This window comes from Erpetoichthys calabaricus, chromosome 13 (assembly GCF_900747795.2).
Source record: "Erpetoichthys calabaricus chromosome 13, fErpCal1.3, whole genome shotgun sequence".
NCBI lineage: Eukaryota > Metazoa > Chordata > Cladistia > Polypteriformes > Polypteridae > Erpetoichthys > Erpetoichthys calabaricus.
Window position 1 is genome coordinate 2,789,452 of NC_041406.2, and position 19,652 is coordinate 2,809,103.

Below are 19,652 nucleotides of genomic sequence, written 5' to 3' on the forward strand. Positions count from 1 at the left end.
AAAGCCTGAACTCATTTCTCAGCATCTTGCAAAGTTATAAGAGATCTAACTTTTGTTAAATTTCTTAAGTGGGAAAAAATGCTGTCCTAGTAATCTGATTAATATGTGATTTAAAATTTAGATCAGAGTCAATAATTACCTCTAAATTCTTTACCTCGGTCTTCACTTTGAAGCCTAATGGATCAAGTTTATTTCTAATACCCTCATTATATCTCTATCCAATCACTAAGATTTCTGATTTCTCCTCATTTAGTTTGAGAAAATTACAACTCATCCACTCAGAAACACAAGTAAGACATTGGGGTCAGTGAGCCAAGAGAGTTGGGGTCATCAGGCGCTGTTAATAAATACAGTTGTGTGTCGTCAGCATACCCATCATGCTTAAAAGTTCCACACATCAGATTTGATGACTGCTCACCTTACAGGCGTTTCACAAATCATGGTGGCCAAGAGGGAGCTGGCCTGGCAGCCGGCGAGAAAGACGTCAACAACCTGGCGCAGCTGTGCTTAACACGATAAATCATTAGACTGTAACAACAAAACCTTCAGACTTCCAGAGTTATTCTGAGGCGAGACAAGAAGTGTTAAGACAGACTGCTAAGGACGTCACAGGGTGACAAATATGTTGGCTGGTTTCATCTAAAGAGGCCCCTTTGCGTTCAGAGTGCTGTGAAGGCTGCAGGCGGTGGTCGTCTGTGAACATCTGGGCTGCTTTTTGTAGCTCATCACGGTGGTTAGGTGGCTTAGTTAGGCGTTTCATTTGTTTGCCAGTATTCTAAATGGAGGAGTGGTGAGTAATTAGTATTCTGAACTGCATGAAATTTGGAGTTTTACATTGTTGAGTAAAACTGTCAGGTACGTTTAATACGAGCTGGCACAGTAGTTAGTGCTTCTTCATCATCGCTTCAGAGTCCTGGGTTCATAGGCTACCTTGGCATGTGGTCTTCACATGATTCAAGTTCAGGTTTATTGTCATGTGGACTTAGTACAATGAAATTCTTACTTGTATGTCTCCTCGGAACAGTGAATGATAATAAAATACAACAAAAAGACACACACAGAGTACAAATAGCATGCAACATGCACTTGCAAGTATTTAGTTCTGTCTGTCTGCTGTATACAGTGGCGTGCAAAACTATTCAATCCCATTGAAAGACATCCTGATTCTCTGCATGACAAAAGATTTGTCCACCTGTTTATCCATTCAGTATTTTTAATTTGCTGTAACAACACATTTCCAAAATCCAAATCAACCATTTTCTGTTGATATTTAACTGAAGAAGAAAATCACAAAAGTGAGTCTTGGCGTAAGTGTTCAAGCCCTCCACATTCCTACTTTGTCGAGACCCCTTTTGCTTCACTGACAGCCTTCATTCTGTTGGTTATGTAAGTTTGTCCCAGTTCTGCACGTTGTGATTCTTCCCCATTCTTCTTGTCAGAACTTCTCAAGACCCTCCAGGTTGGTGGGTTGGCGCCGCTGGAAAGCAGTTTTCAAAGAGTGCCACAGATTCTCAGTCTGGTGAAGATCAGGGCTTTGACTCGGTCGTTCCAAAACACTCACCTTTCAGTATTTGAGCCACTCCAGTGTCACTTTGGCCTTCTGCTCAGCGTCATTGTCATGTTGACAGATGAATCTTCTCCTGAGCTGACTGGAACAAGTTCACCTGCAATATCGTGTCGTGTTTGTGTCCATCCATTGTCCCTTCAACTCTGACAAGATTCCTAGTCCCAGCACATGACAAGCGTCCCCATAGCTCGATGCCGCCACTTCGACCATGTGTCACCGTAGGTCTAGTGCTTCTTGAGGCCTGGCCAGTTTTAGTTTTAAGTCACACTCACCTCTTTGAAGTTCTGTTTTGGTCTCATTTGACCATTAAACCTTCTCCCAATTCTTAACTGGGTCTTTCTCATGCTTTGTAGCAAATGCCATTCGTGCCTTTATGTGGACCTTCTTAAGGAATGGCTTCTTTTTTGCTCCCCTCCCGTAGAGGCCCTTTTATGGAGAGATCTTGAGATTGTGGACCCTTGCACCTTCATACCAGTTTCAGGAGAGTGATGGTAGAATTCTTACTTGACGGCCTACTCTGATATTTAGTTTTAATGGACGGCCTGTTCTGGTAAGAGTCTGGGTGCTTTAATGAACCTCTGCTTTCTGATGATGGATCCAGAAGTGCTTGATGGGACATTCAGACTCTTCAATAGTTTCTGCCATCATTTCCTGCCTTGTGCATTTCAGCAACTTTTGTTTCTCACATCAGCAGATGCTCCTTTGTCTTCAGTTTTGTGGTGACTATCCAACAGAGACTTTGGCCTTACAAAGAAGGCCTTTTATATCCAGAGAGACAGAAATGACTCCCAAGTAGGACCTCATTTAATTATGAGTATCAGATGAATATCACCCTTGTGTCGTTTGTGACTCATTTATCATTTGTGTAAATCTTTAGCTTCCAAAGCACTGAGGTCTAAAAACTTAGGCAAACACGAATTTTGGAGTTGTTCTTGTTCAGTTAAATATGTACAGAAAATGGAAATACTTTGTTACATCGTAAGAGTTCACATTCAAAATACTGAATGGCTCAATATGTGTCCAGATCTTATGTCATGCAGCAAATGAGGATGACTTTCAAGGGGATTGAATGCTTTTGCACGCCACTGTAATAAATCTGTATGGTCTGTGCGAGTGTCCAATGCCTCAGAACAATCTGACTCGCCAGCTTGGCTTTGGTGATGTAATCGAACAAAGAAGTGCCAGAAAAAAGAGGCTGAGACGAAACGAGGAGGAGAAATGGCATAGGAGGCAAACCAAGTCGCCTTTAAAGGTGTGGAGAATACGAGCGGACAGGAAGTGAGCATTAGGCGCTTTGAAATAAGAGAGAAGCAGGATTTACGGGCAAGTGCTCAAGAGAGGCTACCGCAGCAGTGTGTCATTGCAGACCGCTTGAGGTCAGACGTAATACCCCAAAATCACGAAACGCCTTCAACGTCAGTCATGAAAAACCCATCACGTTAGACAGTAGTTAACATTAGGGCCCCGTTGCACTGTGGTTAAGATTAGGGTTGTTGGAGGGTGATCTGACACCAAGGGCATTTCGTGACTGATGTTGTGGACATTACCTGACCTACGTCATGTCTTACGGCAGCCTTCTAAAGCTCCTTCTCGGGTACCAAGTAAAGGTGCTGGAGGTGCACAGAGGGTCAGAGATATCAAATATTTTTACGTTTATTCCATTACCTGTCTTTGACTGGTAGCGTGAGTAGTGTCATGCACGTGCGATTAGGAGGGAGATGAATGGGCCAAGTAGAGGTAATTACCCGCCAGGCCAGGGGGTGATGGGGTGCACTAAACCTTATTCTGTTATCTCTGCAGGCCAAATACGGGAAAACCTGCCTGATTCTGCATCAACGACGTCACTTCCGGGTCTGGCAACCAGACGGACGTCACTTCCGGTTCTGACACCGCGAATGACGTCACTTCCAATTCCCGTGCCCAGCCTGATGTCACTTCTGGTTTTGGCTTATAAAGCCGTCATCTTTTCAATACCAAATCATTTCAGTTTGGAACTCAACAAGAGCACATCTCTGCTTCCCTCTTTACCCTTTTGTAGACAATTTACGAGTGGCTGCCCCAAACCTTTTTTCTCATGTGTTGAGACTGATTCTTTCACAGTAGATAGACTGATAGAACTTTATTTGTGTATAGTACGTGCATACACTCTGCGTTTTTAAGTTGCAGTATTTCTTATTGAAGTATTTATTATAACCTGCTGTTTCATAAAGCTGATGTCACATCACGTGACTTGTACTCGTCGGGTGTGTCAGACTTGCTGACTGCATTGCTGATCGCCTGACTGGACCGTGTCAGTTTATTTGACTAAAAGTCACTCTCCGTGTCACATTTACTGCCTGCGTGCCAACCTTCCAGCACTTTTTGTGACTGCCAATAGTGTGCTGCCTTAAGGAGCGAGTTCAGCAGCAAGTTTGACCCTTTTTATTTTTTTTCTTTTTAGGTGCGTTCACATGTAATGCACAAAGCACCTATCGCGAAAACCCACGTCTGGCTGTTTACAACAAACAACTCGGCCCCCTGTGGATCAATTTTGTTGAGATATGGCGCACTTATTCTTTGAAGAAATTTGACGAGACAGTTCACTTTTCATTCAGGTATCTCAAACAGATCACACTGTACAAAGTTTTAAAATGTCAGAATCTCCCATTGAAAAGCATTTGGTGAATTTGCCAACTCGTCCTTCTTAAAACAGAGAAATGTCCGGTGCGACTTCAACTAGGAGTGCGCTAACCTTGAGAGCGGTCGCTTCTGCTTGTAGATTTCCCTCTTTGACTCATCAGACAGCCACTCAGATGCCCAGTGCCAGGGAGTCGAACAATGGGCAGAGCGCGTGGGCACAAATGGCTCACAGAGCAGCACCCCCTCCTGGTGCATTAGAGAAGTTAAACTAATAAGAGCACAAAAAAAAGTCCCCTCTTTAAACGGAAAGGAAAAGCAATCTCTGAAAGCAGTGAACCGATTACACGACATTATCTGCAAGTTATTATTGTAAAGAACCGACACCATTAACCTGCAGCTAAACGGCATTTGAACTGAATGGCATGGTAAAGGCACAGCTGCCCTAACTGACATAAACACAGAATGGGATTAAAAATGGCCATTGGCAGCGAAAGGTGGGGGGCTTCAGTGGCTTAAGCTCCTCATCTTTCAGTCCCAGGTATATGCAAACGGTCGCAGCGAGCCCCTGGTCATCTTGCCCATCATGTGCCATTCATATTCCCTTTATACAGTGTAACAAAGGCACTATATGGGCGCCTGACCCAACACAGATGGACACGGAGGCACATATAAAAACAAGAAACTGTTATTTTTCTTCGCCTATGGGTGCACGTCTTCCCCGTGTCCCACAGGCAGTACACAGTCACAACAGACACAATAACACACATTATCCTTTGCACCACCACCACTCCTCCTGGCAAGCGCAGTCCTCCTCCTCCCGACTCAGGCTCCTGAGTGGTGGTTGCTGGCTCCTTTTATTAAGCTCTCGGATTGATTACCAACATTCGGCTGCACTTCCGGGTGTGGTAAAACTAGTGCCCACAAGGGGCCAGCAGCTCCTGCTGCAGCACCCCCTGGCAGCGCCTGCGGAACCCAACAGGGCTGCACCAAACTCCAACTCCCATGAAGCCCTGCGGGAGTCTGAGGCACCGCTGCAACCCAGGGAGGCTGCCCTCTAGCGTCCAGGGGGAGATATTGTGTTTCCCTTGAACATATGCGGCATGGGCCCCGGCCATCTGTCACAACAGTAAATCGGTTCCTTTACAAGTTCTTACTTATTTATATAATTTTAACACATTAATGTGTTTTAACTCGTATTAATAATGAGATGTTGAACTTATTTAAGTTGCTTCTCTCCATTCATATGGTGACATTGTTGGTCACTTTGTCCTCGTATTGGCCATTTTGTATTAATAGATATTTTTCCATTGCTAATTATTGGGTATGCTTTCAAAAATATTATGATTAAGACCCTCCAACACTAACACACATCAGTTGATGTCATTGTCACATCGCCTGAATTGTAGATGCTGTGTATGAAGGCCATTGTGCCACCACAAGCCTCGTTGTGCTTGGTTTTGAGCGCCATTGTAAAGTGCTGTTATTTAATGTAGTTTTATTGTCATCTACTAACGTGTGTTATGGCATTCTACGATCGCCATTACTTTTGAATATGACTCATTGTTACAAAACTATTTAATAAATTAAAATGTGGTAATAGACTCGTGAGTGAAGTAAATAAAACATGTGAAATGTGCCAGCTTTCATAACAGTTGACTTAGTCGCTGAACGCACCTGAATGTCACGCCATGGCGACATCGCCTGACTTGTTTCCATTCTGTACTGGTAAGTAAAACACGAGACGTCCGACAGACAAGCTTCTGTTCTGTGTGTGAGGTCCAAAACACGCATGTTCCATAATTCCTCATCACTCCTATGCTACGCTCTGCACTTCTGGATGAGCATTCATTGGTTGTCAGCTCTCATGAACACAAGTCTGCTGCTACGACCGAAGACAAAAGTTTAACCTGTTTGGTTTAATCAGAGCAAGTCGCAGGCTAGTTGCAGAGAATTATGGGGTTTGTCATGTTAAGTGACTGCTATAGACCCTCTAAGACTGTGTACATGATGAGAATCGCTGCAGCAGTTGTCTGATGTGACATTGTCCTAACCTTGATATTTTTTATTTTGGTCTGTATGGGTTTTTCTAAGAGAAATATTTATTTGGTTGATTGGTCTCTAAACTGGCTTGGTGTCCGTGACTTTGAGCGTGTCCTTTGCTGGACTGGCACCTCTTCCTTGGTGGATTGCATAGCAGACTCATGCCCCCCCCCCCCATACCCCCACAACCCACCTTCCAACAGTGTTACCGGGGTAACTTCAGTCTCTGAGAACATTAGAATTAGAACAATCTGGACAAGACGAGGCCACTCAGCCCAATAAAGCTCGCCAGTCCCATCCACGTATTTCTTCTAAAATAACAGCAAGTTGAGTTTTGAAGGTCCCTAAAGTCCTGTCTACCACACAAACCGGTCACTTATTCCACGTGTCTGTGGGGCTCTCTGTAAAGAAGAACCTCCTAATGTTTTGGTGAAATTTACAAAGTTTCCAGGCGAGGCCTGAACTTGAGGGATGTGAAACAAAATGGGGTCCTGTAAATCGGTAGATGATCTCCTGAGCAGCAGGTCTCCTTTCAATGATCTTCTTGCCGTCCGCTTGTTCAAAGAGTTTTCTGTTTTTAAATCTCTCTTTGGCCACCGTGTTCTCTAAAGGTCGTTTAATGCATTGTGTAGCAGCGCCAGATGTCTTAACTCCATCCAGATGTTGCTTCACGTCATTGAATGTTTTCATTTTGTCTTTTGTAGGGCGAATTGGAAAAACTGAACCAGTCTACAGACGACATTAATAGATGGGAGACGGAACTGGAGGTATGTGCTCGCATGTGTGCCGCCCAGTTATAATAAAATATAAAAGCTGTTCTGCTGTTAAGTGATGTAACTTGAATCATTTATGGCTTTGGGATTTTTTAAATTCCTGCTGCTTTATGTGCTAGTTAGAGCGAAATCACTCGGATATTCCAGAACTGTTACTCATTCCTTTAGATAAACGTTTCTGATGGAAAATCCATTCACAGTTTAACGTGTTCCATCAAGTTTGGCGTCTCTTCTTCCTTTTTCTTAAGTGTTTACATTTATGTCTATTTGTATTTTTTTGTTACTGTATGTTCAGGGAGGCACATTTCAATTGCTCCCTTGGATATTTTTCAGAAGGGCATCTGGCAGCTGTTGTTAGCTCTCCTCCGTGCCTCTTCTTTTTCTTGCTGTTTCTGCCTTTAGGAATTTATTTTAGCTGGCAAAATGTTCAAATGTGTCTATAATAGTAAAATCTGAATCTCCGTGGTGAAAAGAGCTCTTGATGTCCTCCCATGATGAGCTCACTTCAACATTGACCTTTTCATCTTCGGAATACACAAGGCAATTCCAAAAGAGCATTTTAGTAAAACTGTAGCACAATGCAATGTAATATTTTATTGTGTTGGCGTGAGTAACACAGCGTCAGCTGTTGTTCCTGTTCATTTTTTTTAACTCACTCAGCAAATGCTTACGCACTACAGTTTGATTCAAGTGGAAAACCCCACCAGAAAGCAGCTGGCCCTGTGGTCTTTGTTTTTGGTTTCACCCAATTATCTGGCTCAAGCGGCCCCCCGGACTTTTATAATCTGCCAGAATGTGGACATACCAAACTGTTGTGCTATGTGCGCTTGTGACGCTTGGTTATTGGGCTTGATGGTTATGACCACACCATTCCAGTCTGTGGTTAGGTCTGTAGAGGATAATGAGCTTCTTACTGACGCAGCTACAATAATACAAGACACAAACTTGTCTCTGCCAGTCTGATTGCTCATCATGCTTGGGATGTTTATCAAAGCAAATATTCACAATGAGCGCAGTGATTGGCTCTTTTTTACTTATTGTAAAGGAAGTATTTTAATCGTCCAAAAATACAACCTCGAGATTTTGATTGAATCTCGACATTTTAGACCTTCCTGAGTCCGATTTACTTTCTCGTAGGGAAAGTATTATAATCGTCCAAAAATTCGATTTTGATACATCTTGATGTTTTAGACCTCCCTGAGTCCTCAGATTTACTTTCTCATAGGGAAAGTATTATAATCGTCCCAAAATTCAATTTCGAGAGTTTGATTGAATCTCGACATTTTAGACCTTCCTGAGTCCGATTTTCTCTCCCGTAGGGAAAGTATTATAATCGTCCAAAAGTTCGATTTCGAAATTTTGATACATCTTGATGTTTTAGACCTCCCTGAGTCCTCAGATTTACTTTCTCATAGGGAAAGTATTATAATCGTCCAAAAATTTGATTTCAAGAGTTTGATGAATCTCAACATTTTAGACCTCCCCGAGTCCAATTTACTTTCTCGTAGGGAAAGTATTATGATCGTCCAAAAATACGACCTCAAGATTTTGATTGAATCTCGACATTTTAGACCTTCCTGAGTCCGATTTTCTCTCCCGTAGGGAAAGTATTATAATCGTCCAAAAATTCGATTTCGAAATTTTGATACATCTTGATGTTTTAGACCTCCCTGAGTCCTCAGATTTACTTTCTCATAGGGAAAGTATTATAATCGTCCAAAAATTCAATTTTGATACATCTTGATGTTTTAGACCTCCCTGAGTCCTCAGATTTACTTTCTCATAGGGAAAGTATTATGATCGCCCAAAAATACAACCTCGAGATTTTGATTGAATCTCAACATTTTAGACCTCCCTGAGTCCGATTTACTTTCTCGTAGTGAAAGTATTATGATCGTCCAAAAATACGACCTCGAGATTTTAATGAATCTCGACGTTTTAGACCTCCCTGAATCCAAATATTTTAGCACGACATGAAAGCTGGCTGCATACCCACAGATGTGACATTTTGTTTGCTGTGACTTGTGCGACTTGCAGATTAAATCAAGCGGGTGCTGAGATGATTTAAGCAGGGTGGGCTGCCGACTGCTGAATACACCATGGACTGGTGGCAGCATGTTATTTGAGTCTGGTTTTTCTCCTTAGTTTTCATGCACCAACATTGTCAGCATTTCTCAAGTCATAGAGTATATAATGTGGTCATGCGAGGAGTAACAAGTCGGAAAGACTAAATGTTGGGGTGCCAGCCTGGCCATCCCTGTTTAATTCGGTCAATCCAAATGTAACCAAAGGCGCTCTATGGCATGACAAATAAAGAAACAGAAGAGTCAGTAAGAAATACCAGCCTGTTTATGGCTTGAACGCAAGATTCTCCGAATGAATGTCAAAAGGGAAAGGGTCTCCGTTTTAGGGTGCTCGGTTCACAGAATGACATCTCCTTTTGGCGGGCTCGAGATTTATACAGTAGTGGCCAAAAGTTTTGAGATTGACACAAATATTAACTTTCACAAAGTTTGCTGCCTCGGTTTTTATGATCGCAATTTGCATCAACTCCAGAAGGTTCTGAAGAGAGATCAGATGAATTGCAAAGTGTCCTCTTTGCCATAAAAATGAGCTTAATCCACAAAAAGCTCATTTCTACTGCATGTTAGCCCTGCCACAAATCATTGCTTTGAACAAAAAGGGCTTCACAGGCGAGGATAGTAAGAGGGCACCTAAGTCAGCCATTTATCAGATCATCAAGAACTTCAAGGAGAGATGTCCAATGGTTGTGAAGAAGGCTTCAGGGCGCCCAATAAAGTACTGCAAGCGCCTGGCCCATCTCCTAAAGTTGATTCAGCTGTGGGCACCACCAATGCAGAGCTTGTTAGGAATTGCAGCAGGGAGGTGTGAGTGAGATAAAGACTTTGGGAGGATGGCCTGGTGGGTGTCAAGAAGGGCAGCAAAGAAGCCATCAGGGACAGACAAATATTCTGGGATTGGACTGCTGAGGACTGCTGGGTAAAGTCATTTTATTTTCTCTGATGAATCCCCTTTCCAATTGTTTGTGGCATCCAGAAAAAAGAAAAGCTGAGCGGCGCTACCATCAGTCCTGTGTCACTGTGCCAACAGTAAAGCATCCTGAGACCATTCATGTCACGTGGGGTTGCTTCTCAGCCAAGGGAGTGCAGGGCTCACTCTCAATTTTGCCTACGAACACAGCCATGAATAAAGAATGGGGCCAAAACATCTGTCTGGTGACCAACATGATGGAACACCGGACCATAAGGCAAAAGTGAGAACTAAGTGGCTTGGGGAACAAAACATCGACATTTGGGGTCCATGGCCAGGAAACTCCCCAGACTTTAATCCCGTTGAGAACTTGTGGTCAATCCTCAAGAGGTGGGTGGTCAAACAAAAAGCCACAAATTCTGATTATGCAAAAATGCGGGGCTGCCATCAGTCAGGATTTGGCCCAGAAGTTGATGGACAGACAGCATGCCAGGATGAATCGCATAGGTCTTGAATAAGAAAGAAGGGCCAACAGTGTAAATGTTGACTCTTTGCATAATCTTCATGTCATTGTCAATCATAGCCTTTGAAACTTCTGAAATGCTTGTCATTGTACTTCAGTATCCCATAGAAACATCTGACAGAAAGATCTAAAAACACTGAAGCAGCAGACTTTGTGCAAACCAACACTCGGCTCATTCTCAAAACATCTGGCAAGGGACTGGAAGGGGCGGGGTCAGTGGAGAAGGAAAGGAAGAGAACGCAATTAACACTAGCGCCCCCTCTCACCCCGGAGTGGTACTACATAGCTGAGGTGACCCTAGAAGGTGGTCCTCTGACGCTCATGAATGGTTATAGGTGTATATGTTTTTTTATTTGCACCACTATACTTAACAAATTGTGTGTAAACTGTGGTCTGAGATTTTTCAGGTGAGGCAGACTGAAGGTTTTCAATGGAGGGACGTTGTACTTGCTAATCGTGGTGTTGTTTGATCAAACATTTGGGAGTTTTTCTTCACACGGAGAACCACAGAGACATGGAGTAAGTGACCAGGTAGCGTGGTGGACAGTCAGACCTTAGGGACCTTCAAAAGTCGACATGATAATTTTAAAAAAGTTAAGTGGACAGGACTGACAAGCTTTGGTGGGCTGCATGGCCTGTTCTCATTCTCGATTGTCCTAATGGTGAGTGGTGACTTGCTGTTGCAAGTTTATTAGCACATGCAGTTGAGACTTTCACAGGATGATCAGGACCCTGTAATCCTGGATAAGTAAATTTTGTTTGTTGTTTGTCTGTTTTGCCGGAGGACAGTTAATGACAGCGTTGCGTGACCTTAATGACACGGATGACACACTGGCAATAACAACAACTTGCCTCTACTTTAGGGAGCCCATTTTCATACACAAAAGTATTTTTGAGTTGTTTACAGCTAGAAAGTATAGAGCCAAACAATTATTTATAATAGGTTTATATAAAACAGTAGGAATGAGAAATGGAAAACCAGTCATAGTAACACATGCTCTGTTCAGATGGACAGAGAGGAGAGTGAAACAAAAGCTCCAGCTGGCTGAATCTGATGCCAGGGGGTCTGCCCAGGCCCCTTTCGCTTTCCTCAGATATGCGCCACTCTGGCAGACCTTTCTCCCATTTTGTGGAAATTGCAGGTGTACTTTGGCCAGGTGGCAGCGGCCCATAGTACTTAAGTGGTAACCAGTCTATGAAACGCCAAATAAAACTTCATTTTATGATGAGAGCCGACTGCCAACTTTCCCCCACTATGAAAAAATGCTAAGAAAGCTGCTTATTTATTTAAGAGATCAGCAGAGCAGACTCTCTACTCACCTGATAGTTCAAATGACATTACAGATGGCCGTGGAAGATGTCACAAATGTCGGTCACTAATATCCTGCCTGTTACACAAACTTGTTTTGTGATCAAACTTAACCAACGGAGAACGACAAAATCCTTTTTTTTTTTTTTTTTTCTCCCCTGCTACTTCAGAATTCTTTGTCAGCTTCAGGCTTGACGCGGGCTGCTTGACCAAAGCCATGCCCTGTGAGGTGAAGGAGCCCTCTGTACAAACTAAAAGGTCGCCTATTGCCCATAATGGTCCCCACTCCTGAAGCCCACCATATGCCAACAGCAGGAGTTGGAGTGGGCACTTGGCTCACCTTCCTAATGTTTATATAATACAAATAAAGTTGTGCAGATGAATCTACAGGACCACGTTAAGGGCAAAAACTGTCCATTTACTGCTGCTGTGATGTAAGGACGTGGCCGGAGCTGTCATAAAGCATTAACAAAACACATTACTTTTGAAGAGCAAAAATAAAAGGAGGTTCATGTGATTTTATTAACAGTTAAAAGCATGAATGCTATTTGAGAAATGAACATTCCAACATGTCATCATTCTGGCAAATGTATGAAAGTATAATGGACTGTGAAGACAGCAAGTGAATGTTCTCCTGGTGTCGTATACCTGACTTGGAAGTGTACACCACAATTTGTAACACGCATTTGAGTATATCCAAAGTAGGACATGTTTTTAAAATGAAACATTCCAGTCTTAATTAATTTAATTGGCTCCATTTCTACAGACAGAGCTCACTTGATAAGACGTCACCAAGATCTGCGGCCTTACGTATGATGTAGCTGAGCAGTCCTGCCTTACTGGTAATTCATCTGACACCCTCTCATTGACATTCATTTCCATTATTAAGAAAAAAAAAAGTTGGATGATTTTTTCTTTCCCAAATACAAGTTTGACATATTTTTCAAAATCTGCTTTAACTTAAACTAAACATGGAAATAATTGATGGCATTATATATATGAAGATAATAAATTCCCAAATATATCAATTTTTTTAATAATGTGGTATTGTGGTGTCCTTCCCTTGTGAGCCCATCCCATGGTAGACTGGCGTGTATGCAGGATGAAGTTGATCTGCAGTCAGAGGGCCATCTGCAGCACATGCCAAGGGCAGTCCCAGCTGAGCTTGCAGTAATCTTCATCAAGATGAAGATGACTTAATGGCTGAATCGACCCTTTTTCTAAAGGTCAGAAGGAAATTGAGAACCCAAAGTTCCAGTTTTGGACATACCACTGCATGCAATGCTGAATTATGATTTAAATAAGAGTAGATATAATGTAGTATATTATGCTAATTGTTTGTAAAAGAAAATTTTAATAATGTTTATAAATTGCCCTATAGGTATGTCTCAGAGCCTCCAAACCCCTGACACAACATTACAAGCACACATATATAGTCACGCTTGGTCACAGATTTGCACAGAAACAGAGGAGGTTGTAGAGACAGGAACTTTATTCAAACACTGCAAACAAACAGATGTCTCTTTCAAAAGTTTAAACATGCTCCTTGATAGGACAGATATAGGTCGCTCGTCAACACGGGGCATTGGATAAGCATCAAATTTAGAGGCCTTATTCAAGTGCCTGAAATCGATACAGAAGCGAACAGTACTGTCTTGTTTTGGGACTAATACAACCGGACTGCACCAATCACTTTTACTTTCACGAATTACATCTAATGCCAGCATTTTCTTGACTTCATCGTGCACAATATTCCTTTGCGCTTTCAGAATGCGAAACGGCCGCATCTGCACCCTAACACTGGGTTCAGTAGTGATTTTGTATTCTGCAAGGTTAGTTATGCCTGGAGAGTCCGAAAAAACATCAGTGTTCTGCTCAATCAAAGATAACAATTCTGTCTTCATCAATAAATATATACAGTTAGGTCCATAAATATTTGGACAGAGACAACTTTTTTTCTAATTTTGGTTCTGTACATTTGAATTTGAAATGAAACAACTCAGATGCAGTTGAAGTGCAGACTTTCAGCTTTAATTCAGTGGGGTGAACAAAACGATTGCATAAAAATGTGAGGCAACTAAAGCGTTTTTTGAACACAATCCCTTCATGTCAGGGGCTCAAAAGTAATTGGACAATTGACTCAAATGCTATTTCATGGGCAGGTGTGGGCAAGTCCGTCGTTATGTCATTATCAATTAAGCAGATAAAAGGCCTGGAGTTGATTTGGTGCTTGCATGTGGAAGATTTTGCTGTGAACAGACAACATGCGGTCAAAGGAGCTCTCCATGCAGGTGAAAGAAGCCATCCTTAAGCTGCGAAAACAGAAAAAACCAATCCGAGAAATTGCTCCAATATTACGAGTGGCAAAATCTACAGTTTGGTACATCCTGAGAAAGAAAGCAAGCACTGGTGAACTCAGCAACGCAAAAAGACCTGGACGTCCACGGAAGATAATAGTGGTGGATGATCGCAGAATCATTTCCATGGTGAAGAGAAACCCCTTCACAACAGCCAACCAAGTGAACAACGCTCTCCAGGGGGTAGGCGGGCGTATCGATATCCAAGTCTACCATAAAGAGAAGACTGCATGAAAGTAAATCCAGACGGTGCACTGCAAGGTGCAAGCCACTCATAAGCCTCAAGAATAGAAAGGCTAGATTGGACTTTGCTAAAGAACATCTAAAAAAGCCAGCACAGTTCTGGAAAAACATTCTTTGGACAGATGAAACCAAGATCAACCTCTACCAGAATGATGGCAAGAAAAAAGTATGGAAAAGGCGTGGAACAGCACATCATCTGAAAAACATGGTGGAGGGAGGCAGTGTGATGGCTTGGGCGTGCATGGCTGCCAGTGGCACGGGGACACTAGTGTTTACTGATGATGTGACACAGGACAGAAGCAGCCGAATGAATTCTGAGGTGTTCAGAGACATACTGTCTGCTCAAATCCAGCTAAATACAGCAGTCAAATTGATTCATGATACAGATGGACAATGACCCAAAACATACAGCCAAAGCAACCCAGGAGTTTATTAACGCAAAGAAGTGGAAAATTCTTGAATGGCCAAGTCAGTCACCTGATCTTAACCCAACTGAGCAGGCATTTCACTTGTTGAAGACTAAACTTCAGACAGAAAGGCTCACAAACAAACAGCAACTGAAAGTAAAGGCCTGGCAGAGCATTCAAAAGGAGGAAACCCAACATCTGGTGATGTCCAGGAGTTCAAGACTTCAGGCTGTCATTGCCAGCAAAGGGTTTTCAACCAAGTAGTAGAAATGAACATTTGATTTCCAGTTATTTAATTTGTCCAATTACTTTTGAGCCCCTGAAGTGAAGGGATTGTGTTCACAAAATGCTTTAGTTGCCTCACATTTTTATGTAATCGTTTTGTTCACCCCACTGAATTAAAGCTGAAAGTCTGCACTTCAACGGCATCAGAGTTGTTTCATTTCAAATTCATTGTGGTAATGTACAGAACCAAAATTAGAAAAACGTTGTCTCTGTCCAAATATTTCTGGAGCTAACTGTATATGGAGGAGAATTTAGCGAGGACATCGGAAAACATCCCACTCTTTACGAAGGATGCCCAGGGACTCTTTTATGACCACAGAGAGTCCGGACATCCATTTTATGTCTAATCTGAAGGATGGCGTCATTTTACAGCACAGTGTCCCTCTCAATGTCCCTGGGGCATCGGGGTCGACACACCAACTGCAGCGTAAGCACCCCCTACTGACCTCAACACCTCTTCCAGGAGTAACCCAAGCTTTTCCTAGATGGTCTTCCATCCAAGTATCCAAGGAACAATACTGTGACTTTAAAATGAGTCGATCGAGGACAGGAGGGCACCATTGGAAACTTGTTGAAGGTAAATTTCGCACAATTTCCTGGAGTTGACCATCAGATGTTAGTCTTACAAAATTTACCCTCAACATTACAAATTAAGAACATTGGGGCGTTTTTCTTTACACAGAGAACCACAGCCACATGGAATAAGTGACCAAGTAGTGTGGTGGACAAGAGGACTTTAGGGACCTTCAATACTCGGTTATTTTAGAAGAATTAAGTGGATAGGCCTGGTGTGCCTTGTTGCGCTGAGCGGCCTGTTCTTGTCCATATTGTTCTCATGTTCGAATGTGCTGGCTAGGCCTCAACATACTTAGCTTCATGTGGATGACCTGTTCTGAACAGCATGTAAAATTATTCACTAAATAAATAAAAATTGGCTCGTCCGTGTAACCAAAATAGGTCAGATGCTCAATTTGACTTGTTTTCTGATGTCCATGCAAAGCAAAAGTGAAACATTTAATTGGTGATGCCCACTAAAGAACCATCCGTATGTTTGTCTTTTGCTTTGCTTGGTAAGGCGTTGTGCTTCTGACTCCTGTTGTACTTGGCTGGCCTGCGTTCACACTACTTGCAGGGTAGTGCTGAGCTAAGAAACTGCCACATTTTTTTTGACTTCTCAGAGTATCTAGAGAGGAGCTGAGGTTGGATGCTGTTTACAGAGGAAGACACAGCCGTGCTTTGTAAACACTTTTGTGTTCTCGAGTTTGTGGACAGACGACGCAGTACACTAAAATTATGGTGAAGGCGCAGACTGTGTTCTCCATTTAGATAGGAGACTTCATTTTTGGAACTTGACGATTACTAAATCAAACTTAAAGGGTGCTGCCGAGGAGGACTAATTAGTAGCTGTGTGGTGAAGAAGGTAACAATTCTGTTTCACTGTAAACATGTTTTTCAGAAAAGGGGCAAAAAATATATACAGTGTATATATATATATATATATATATATATATATATATATATATATATATATATATTTAAAGTCAGAGTTGTCAGTTTATTTTGGAATGTTTTGCTTGAGAGTCTAGGAATGGGCACTCCTTATGGAGGGTTAACAAGTAGCTGCACGTGTGTCTAGCAGAGGCGCAGTACCATCTACACCAGAGGGGACCGCAGTTCTAGCTGTCAACGAGCTAAGTGGGCCACACGATAGACTACGTGACGTCTACTATCCACTATCAGGGTGATGATTGACCTCCAAGGTCAAAGGTCAACCTATGAAGGTCAAAAATCAAATAACCTGTAGCCTGAAATTTGACACACATTAGCTACACTGAAAAACTGCACTACAGCTTTATATTAAAAGCAAAGAGTTATTGCAAAGAGAATTGTTACTCTTTTTTTATTTTTATTTTAAAAGAAAGAAAACTTCTGACTTGACTGTCCCAATCCCTGTGAGGCGCTATACAGGCCTCCATAGAGGAGCCCCAGTTGTGTTTCCTGACTCACTTCTGTTGAATAATTTTGTTGGCTTGAAGTCCTCAGTGTTGATGTGTCACAGAGAGGATGTGCAGTGTTACTCATAATGGCGCTCAGTTTGGTCTCCATTCTCTCCTTTGCTATGACCTTCCAGAGTGTGTCCCATAAGTGAGCCTGTCCTTTTTAATTAGCTTGTTGATTCAGTGGGTTTTTCTCGAAGTGGTGTGACCGGCCTAGCCCACCACACTGGCCGTCACAGAATTGTGGAAGATGTGAAGGACGTCACTACTCGCATTCAAGGAGCACAGTCTCCTAAGACCAAAAGAGCCTCCTGTGTCCTTTCACCTCCAGTTCCTCTGTGGTACGAGACCAGTCCGGCATGTCACTGATGTGGACCACAAAGTACTTGAATCTGGCAAATAAGAAGAAAATGCTTAAAATGGTCAAAGGTCTGTGGTCTCCCAGAAATCCACCATTCAACGTCAGTGTCCTCTGACCCTCTTCTATTTTATTTCTTGCAGATCACACTGGTGTTTTGTGTGTACCATTTAAGGAAACAGTCAACAGAGGACCTGTAAGGCATTCGTTTCTCAAACTACACACTCGGATGTCCTTATCCTCTTTTTTTTTTGGATTTGATATATTTTGTTGTCTTTTCACATGATCTTTGTTAGTCAGAGTGCAGAGTCAGCCATTGTACAGCAGTTTCAGGTTAAGGGTCTGGCTCAAGGGTGGCCCAACAGAGTAGGATCCCTTCTGGCAGTAACGAGATTTGGACTGACAACCTTCCAGAGAGCAGCGTAGACCCTTAGCCACGGAGCCAGCACTCCGTCCTCTTGTGCAGTCGTGCGTCTGGGCCTTCTGCTTCTTCTCGTTTCCTGGTTCAATCCCGCTTGCCCTCTTCTTTCAAGACTGTAGTGGCCATCTTTGTACGAAATCTTCCATTTCTTGGCAATCTGTGACATGGAGTTATCTTCATTTCACAAAACAGCCATAGACTGGTGTGTTTCTTGAGAAAGTTCTTTTGTTTTGCCCTTTTCTATATTCTTGGATCCTGAATTGAAGTTTGCACTTTGCCATACAGGGCCGTCCAAGGAAAGGCAATTGACTTTTTTTTCCACAATTAAATCAATCCCTTGACGGTTAAGAGAGATTCCCTCAAGGTCGGAGGTAGCACTGAGCTTGTAATCTTACGCTTTACAGCCCGGCCGGCCGGCTCCTTCACTGCCCAACCGCAATACCTGCAGGAATGCTTCACGTGCCGATTTTATTGCATATTGTAAAAAAGATTTTTGTCTTGAAGCTGCCCAGCAACAAAGGCTTTACACTTGTATAATATTTCTTCTTTTGACACTTCCTTTCACAAAACTGAAGGTCTGCTGGTCCATATGGGAAGCGTGCGGTGTGTGCTCCGAGGCTAAGGATCTGTGCTGTGTAGGTGCCACACGGGCTGGACGGACATCCCGGCCAGGAAAAGAAGCAGACCCGGAAGGAAGAGATGGACGGACGGCCCCTATAAAAGTAGAGAGATCACTAGGGAATTGTTATTCCCCCAGCATGCTAGATGGCAGCAGTCCCGGATATCCACACCCAGTGGGAAGCCAGCAGGGCATGCTGGGAAGTGTAGTCTGGCAGGGCAGCCCTGCTGGGGTCACGGGGTTCCGCAAGAGGGCATTGCAGGGGATACAAGTTCCCTACTCTGATAACTGACTTCCGTGTGACCTGGAAATACTTCCATCGGACAGTCACCCTGACACCGGAAGTACTCGCGGGTCTGTAATAAAAGGGACCGCACTCCCATATCCAGGCGAGTCGGAGCTGGGAGGTAGAGAAGCAACACTTGACTGGAGGAGGGCAGTGCGGTGGTGAGAGGAAGAGAGACCGACCAGTGTCCTGTGCTTTTTGTGATACTTTAGGAGGCATTTGAAATAAAACCTTCATTTATTTGGATTTGGAACTGTGCTTCTCTGATCGTGTCGGGGTTTGGGCAGGCTGATGCCTGGTTGTCCGGAAGGTTGCAGGTTCGAATCTCCATTACTGCTAAAAGAGATCCTACGCTGCTGGGTCCTTGAGCAAGACCCTTAGCCTGCAATCACTCCAAGAGTGCTGTGCAATGGCTGACCCTGCACTCTGACCCCAAGGGCCAATGCGAAAACTAACAAATTCCTAATTCAAGAAACTGTAGAAGGTCAAATAAAGAACAAAACTAAACAAAATTACTGTGCTCGTATGTCATAACTCAGGCTGATGTTTAAATCCATTTGCCAGTGAATTGCTCAGCGCCACACAATGAGACAGCACTGCCTGTCACCGTATAACACATCTCATCTAATTTCAGAGTGACTCTATAAAGATATTTATTAGCACACGGAGGATTCACAGCTCGTATTTACTTTGCCGTAAGCAGAGATTTATAGGAGGAGATGTAATAATAATGCATTTTATTTATTCGTAGGCGCCTTTCTAAACACTCAAGGACACCGAACAATAGATAAAACACACGTTATTAAAACTAAAATACAAAAATTTAAAATCAAACGGAGCAATTGTAGTCAAAGAGA

The 19,652-nt window shown here is 42.9% G+C and overlaps 1 protein-coding gene across 1 annotated transcript in view; it reads left to right on the forward strand.

The window, feature by feature from the left end:
- Positions 1 to 19,652, forward strand: part of LOC114663934 (SH3 domain-binding protein 5-like) — a 95,284-nt gene that overhangs the window by 31,758 nt on the left and 43,874 nt on the right. The window contains exon 2 of the mRNA XM_028817887.2: positions 6,931 to 6,993. Coding sequence (XP_028673720.1) covers positions 6,931 to 6,993 — 63 coding nt within the window. The remainder of the gene's footprint in view (positions 1 to 6,930; positions 6,994 to 19,652) is intronic.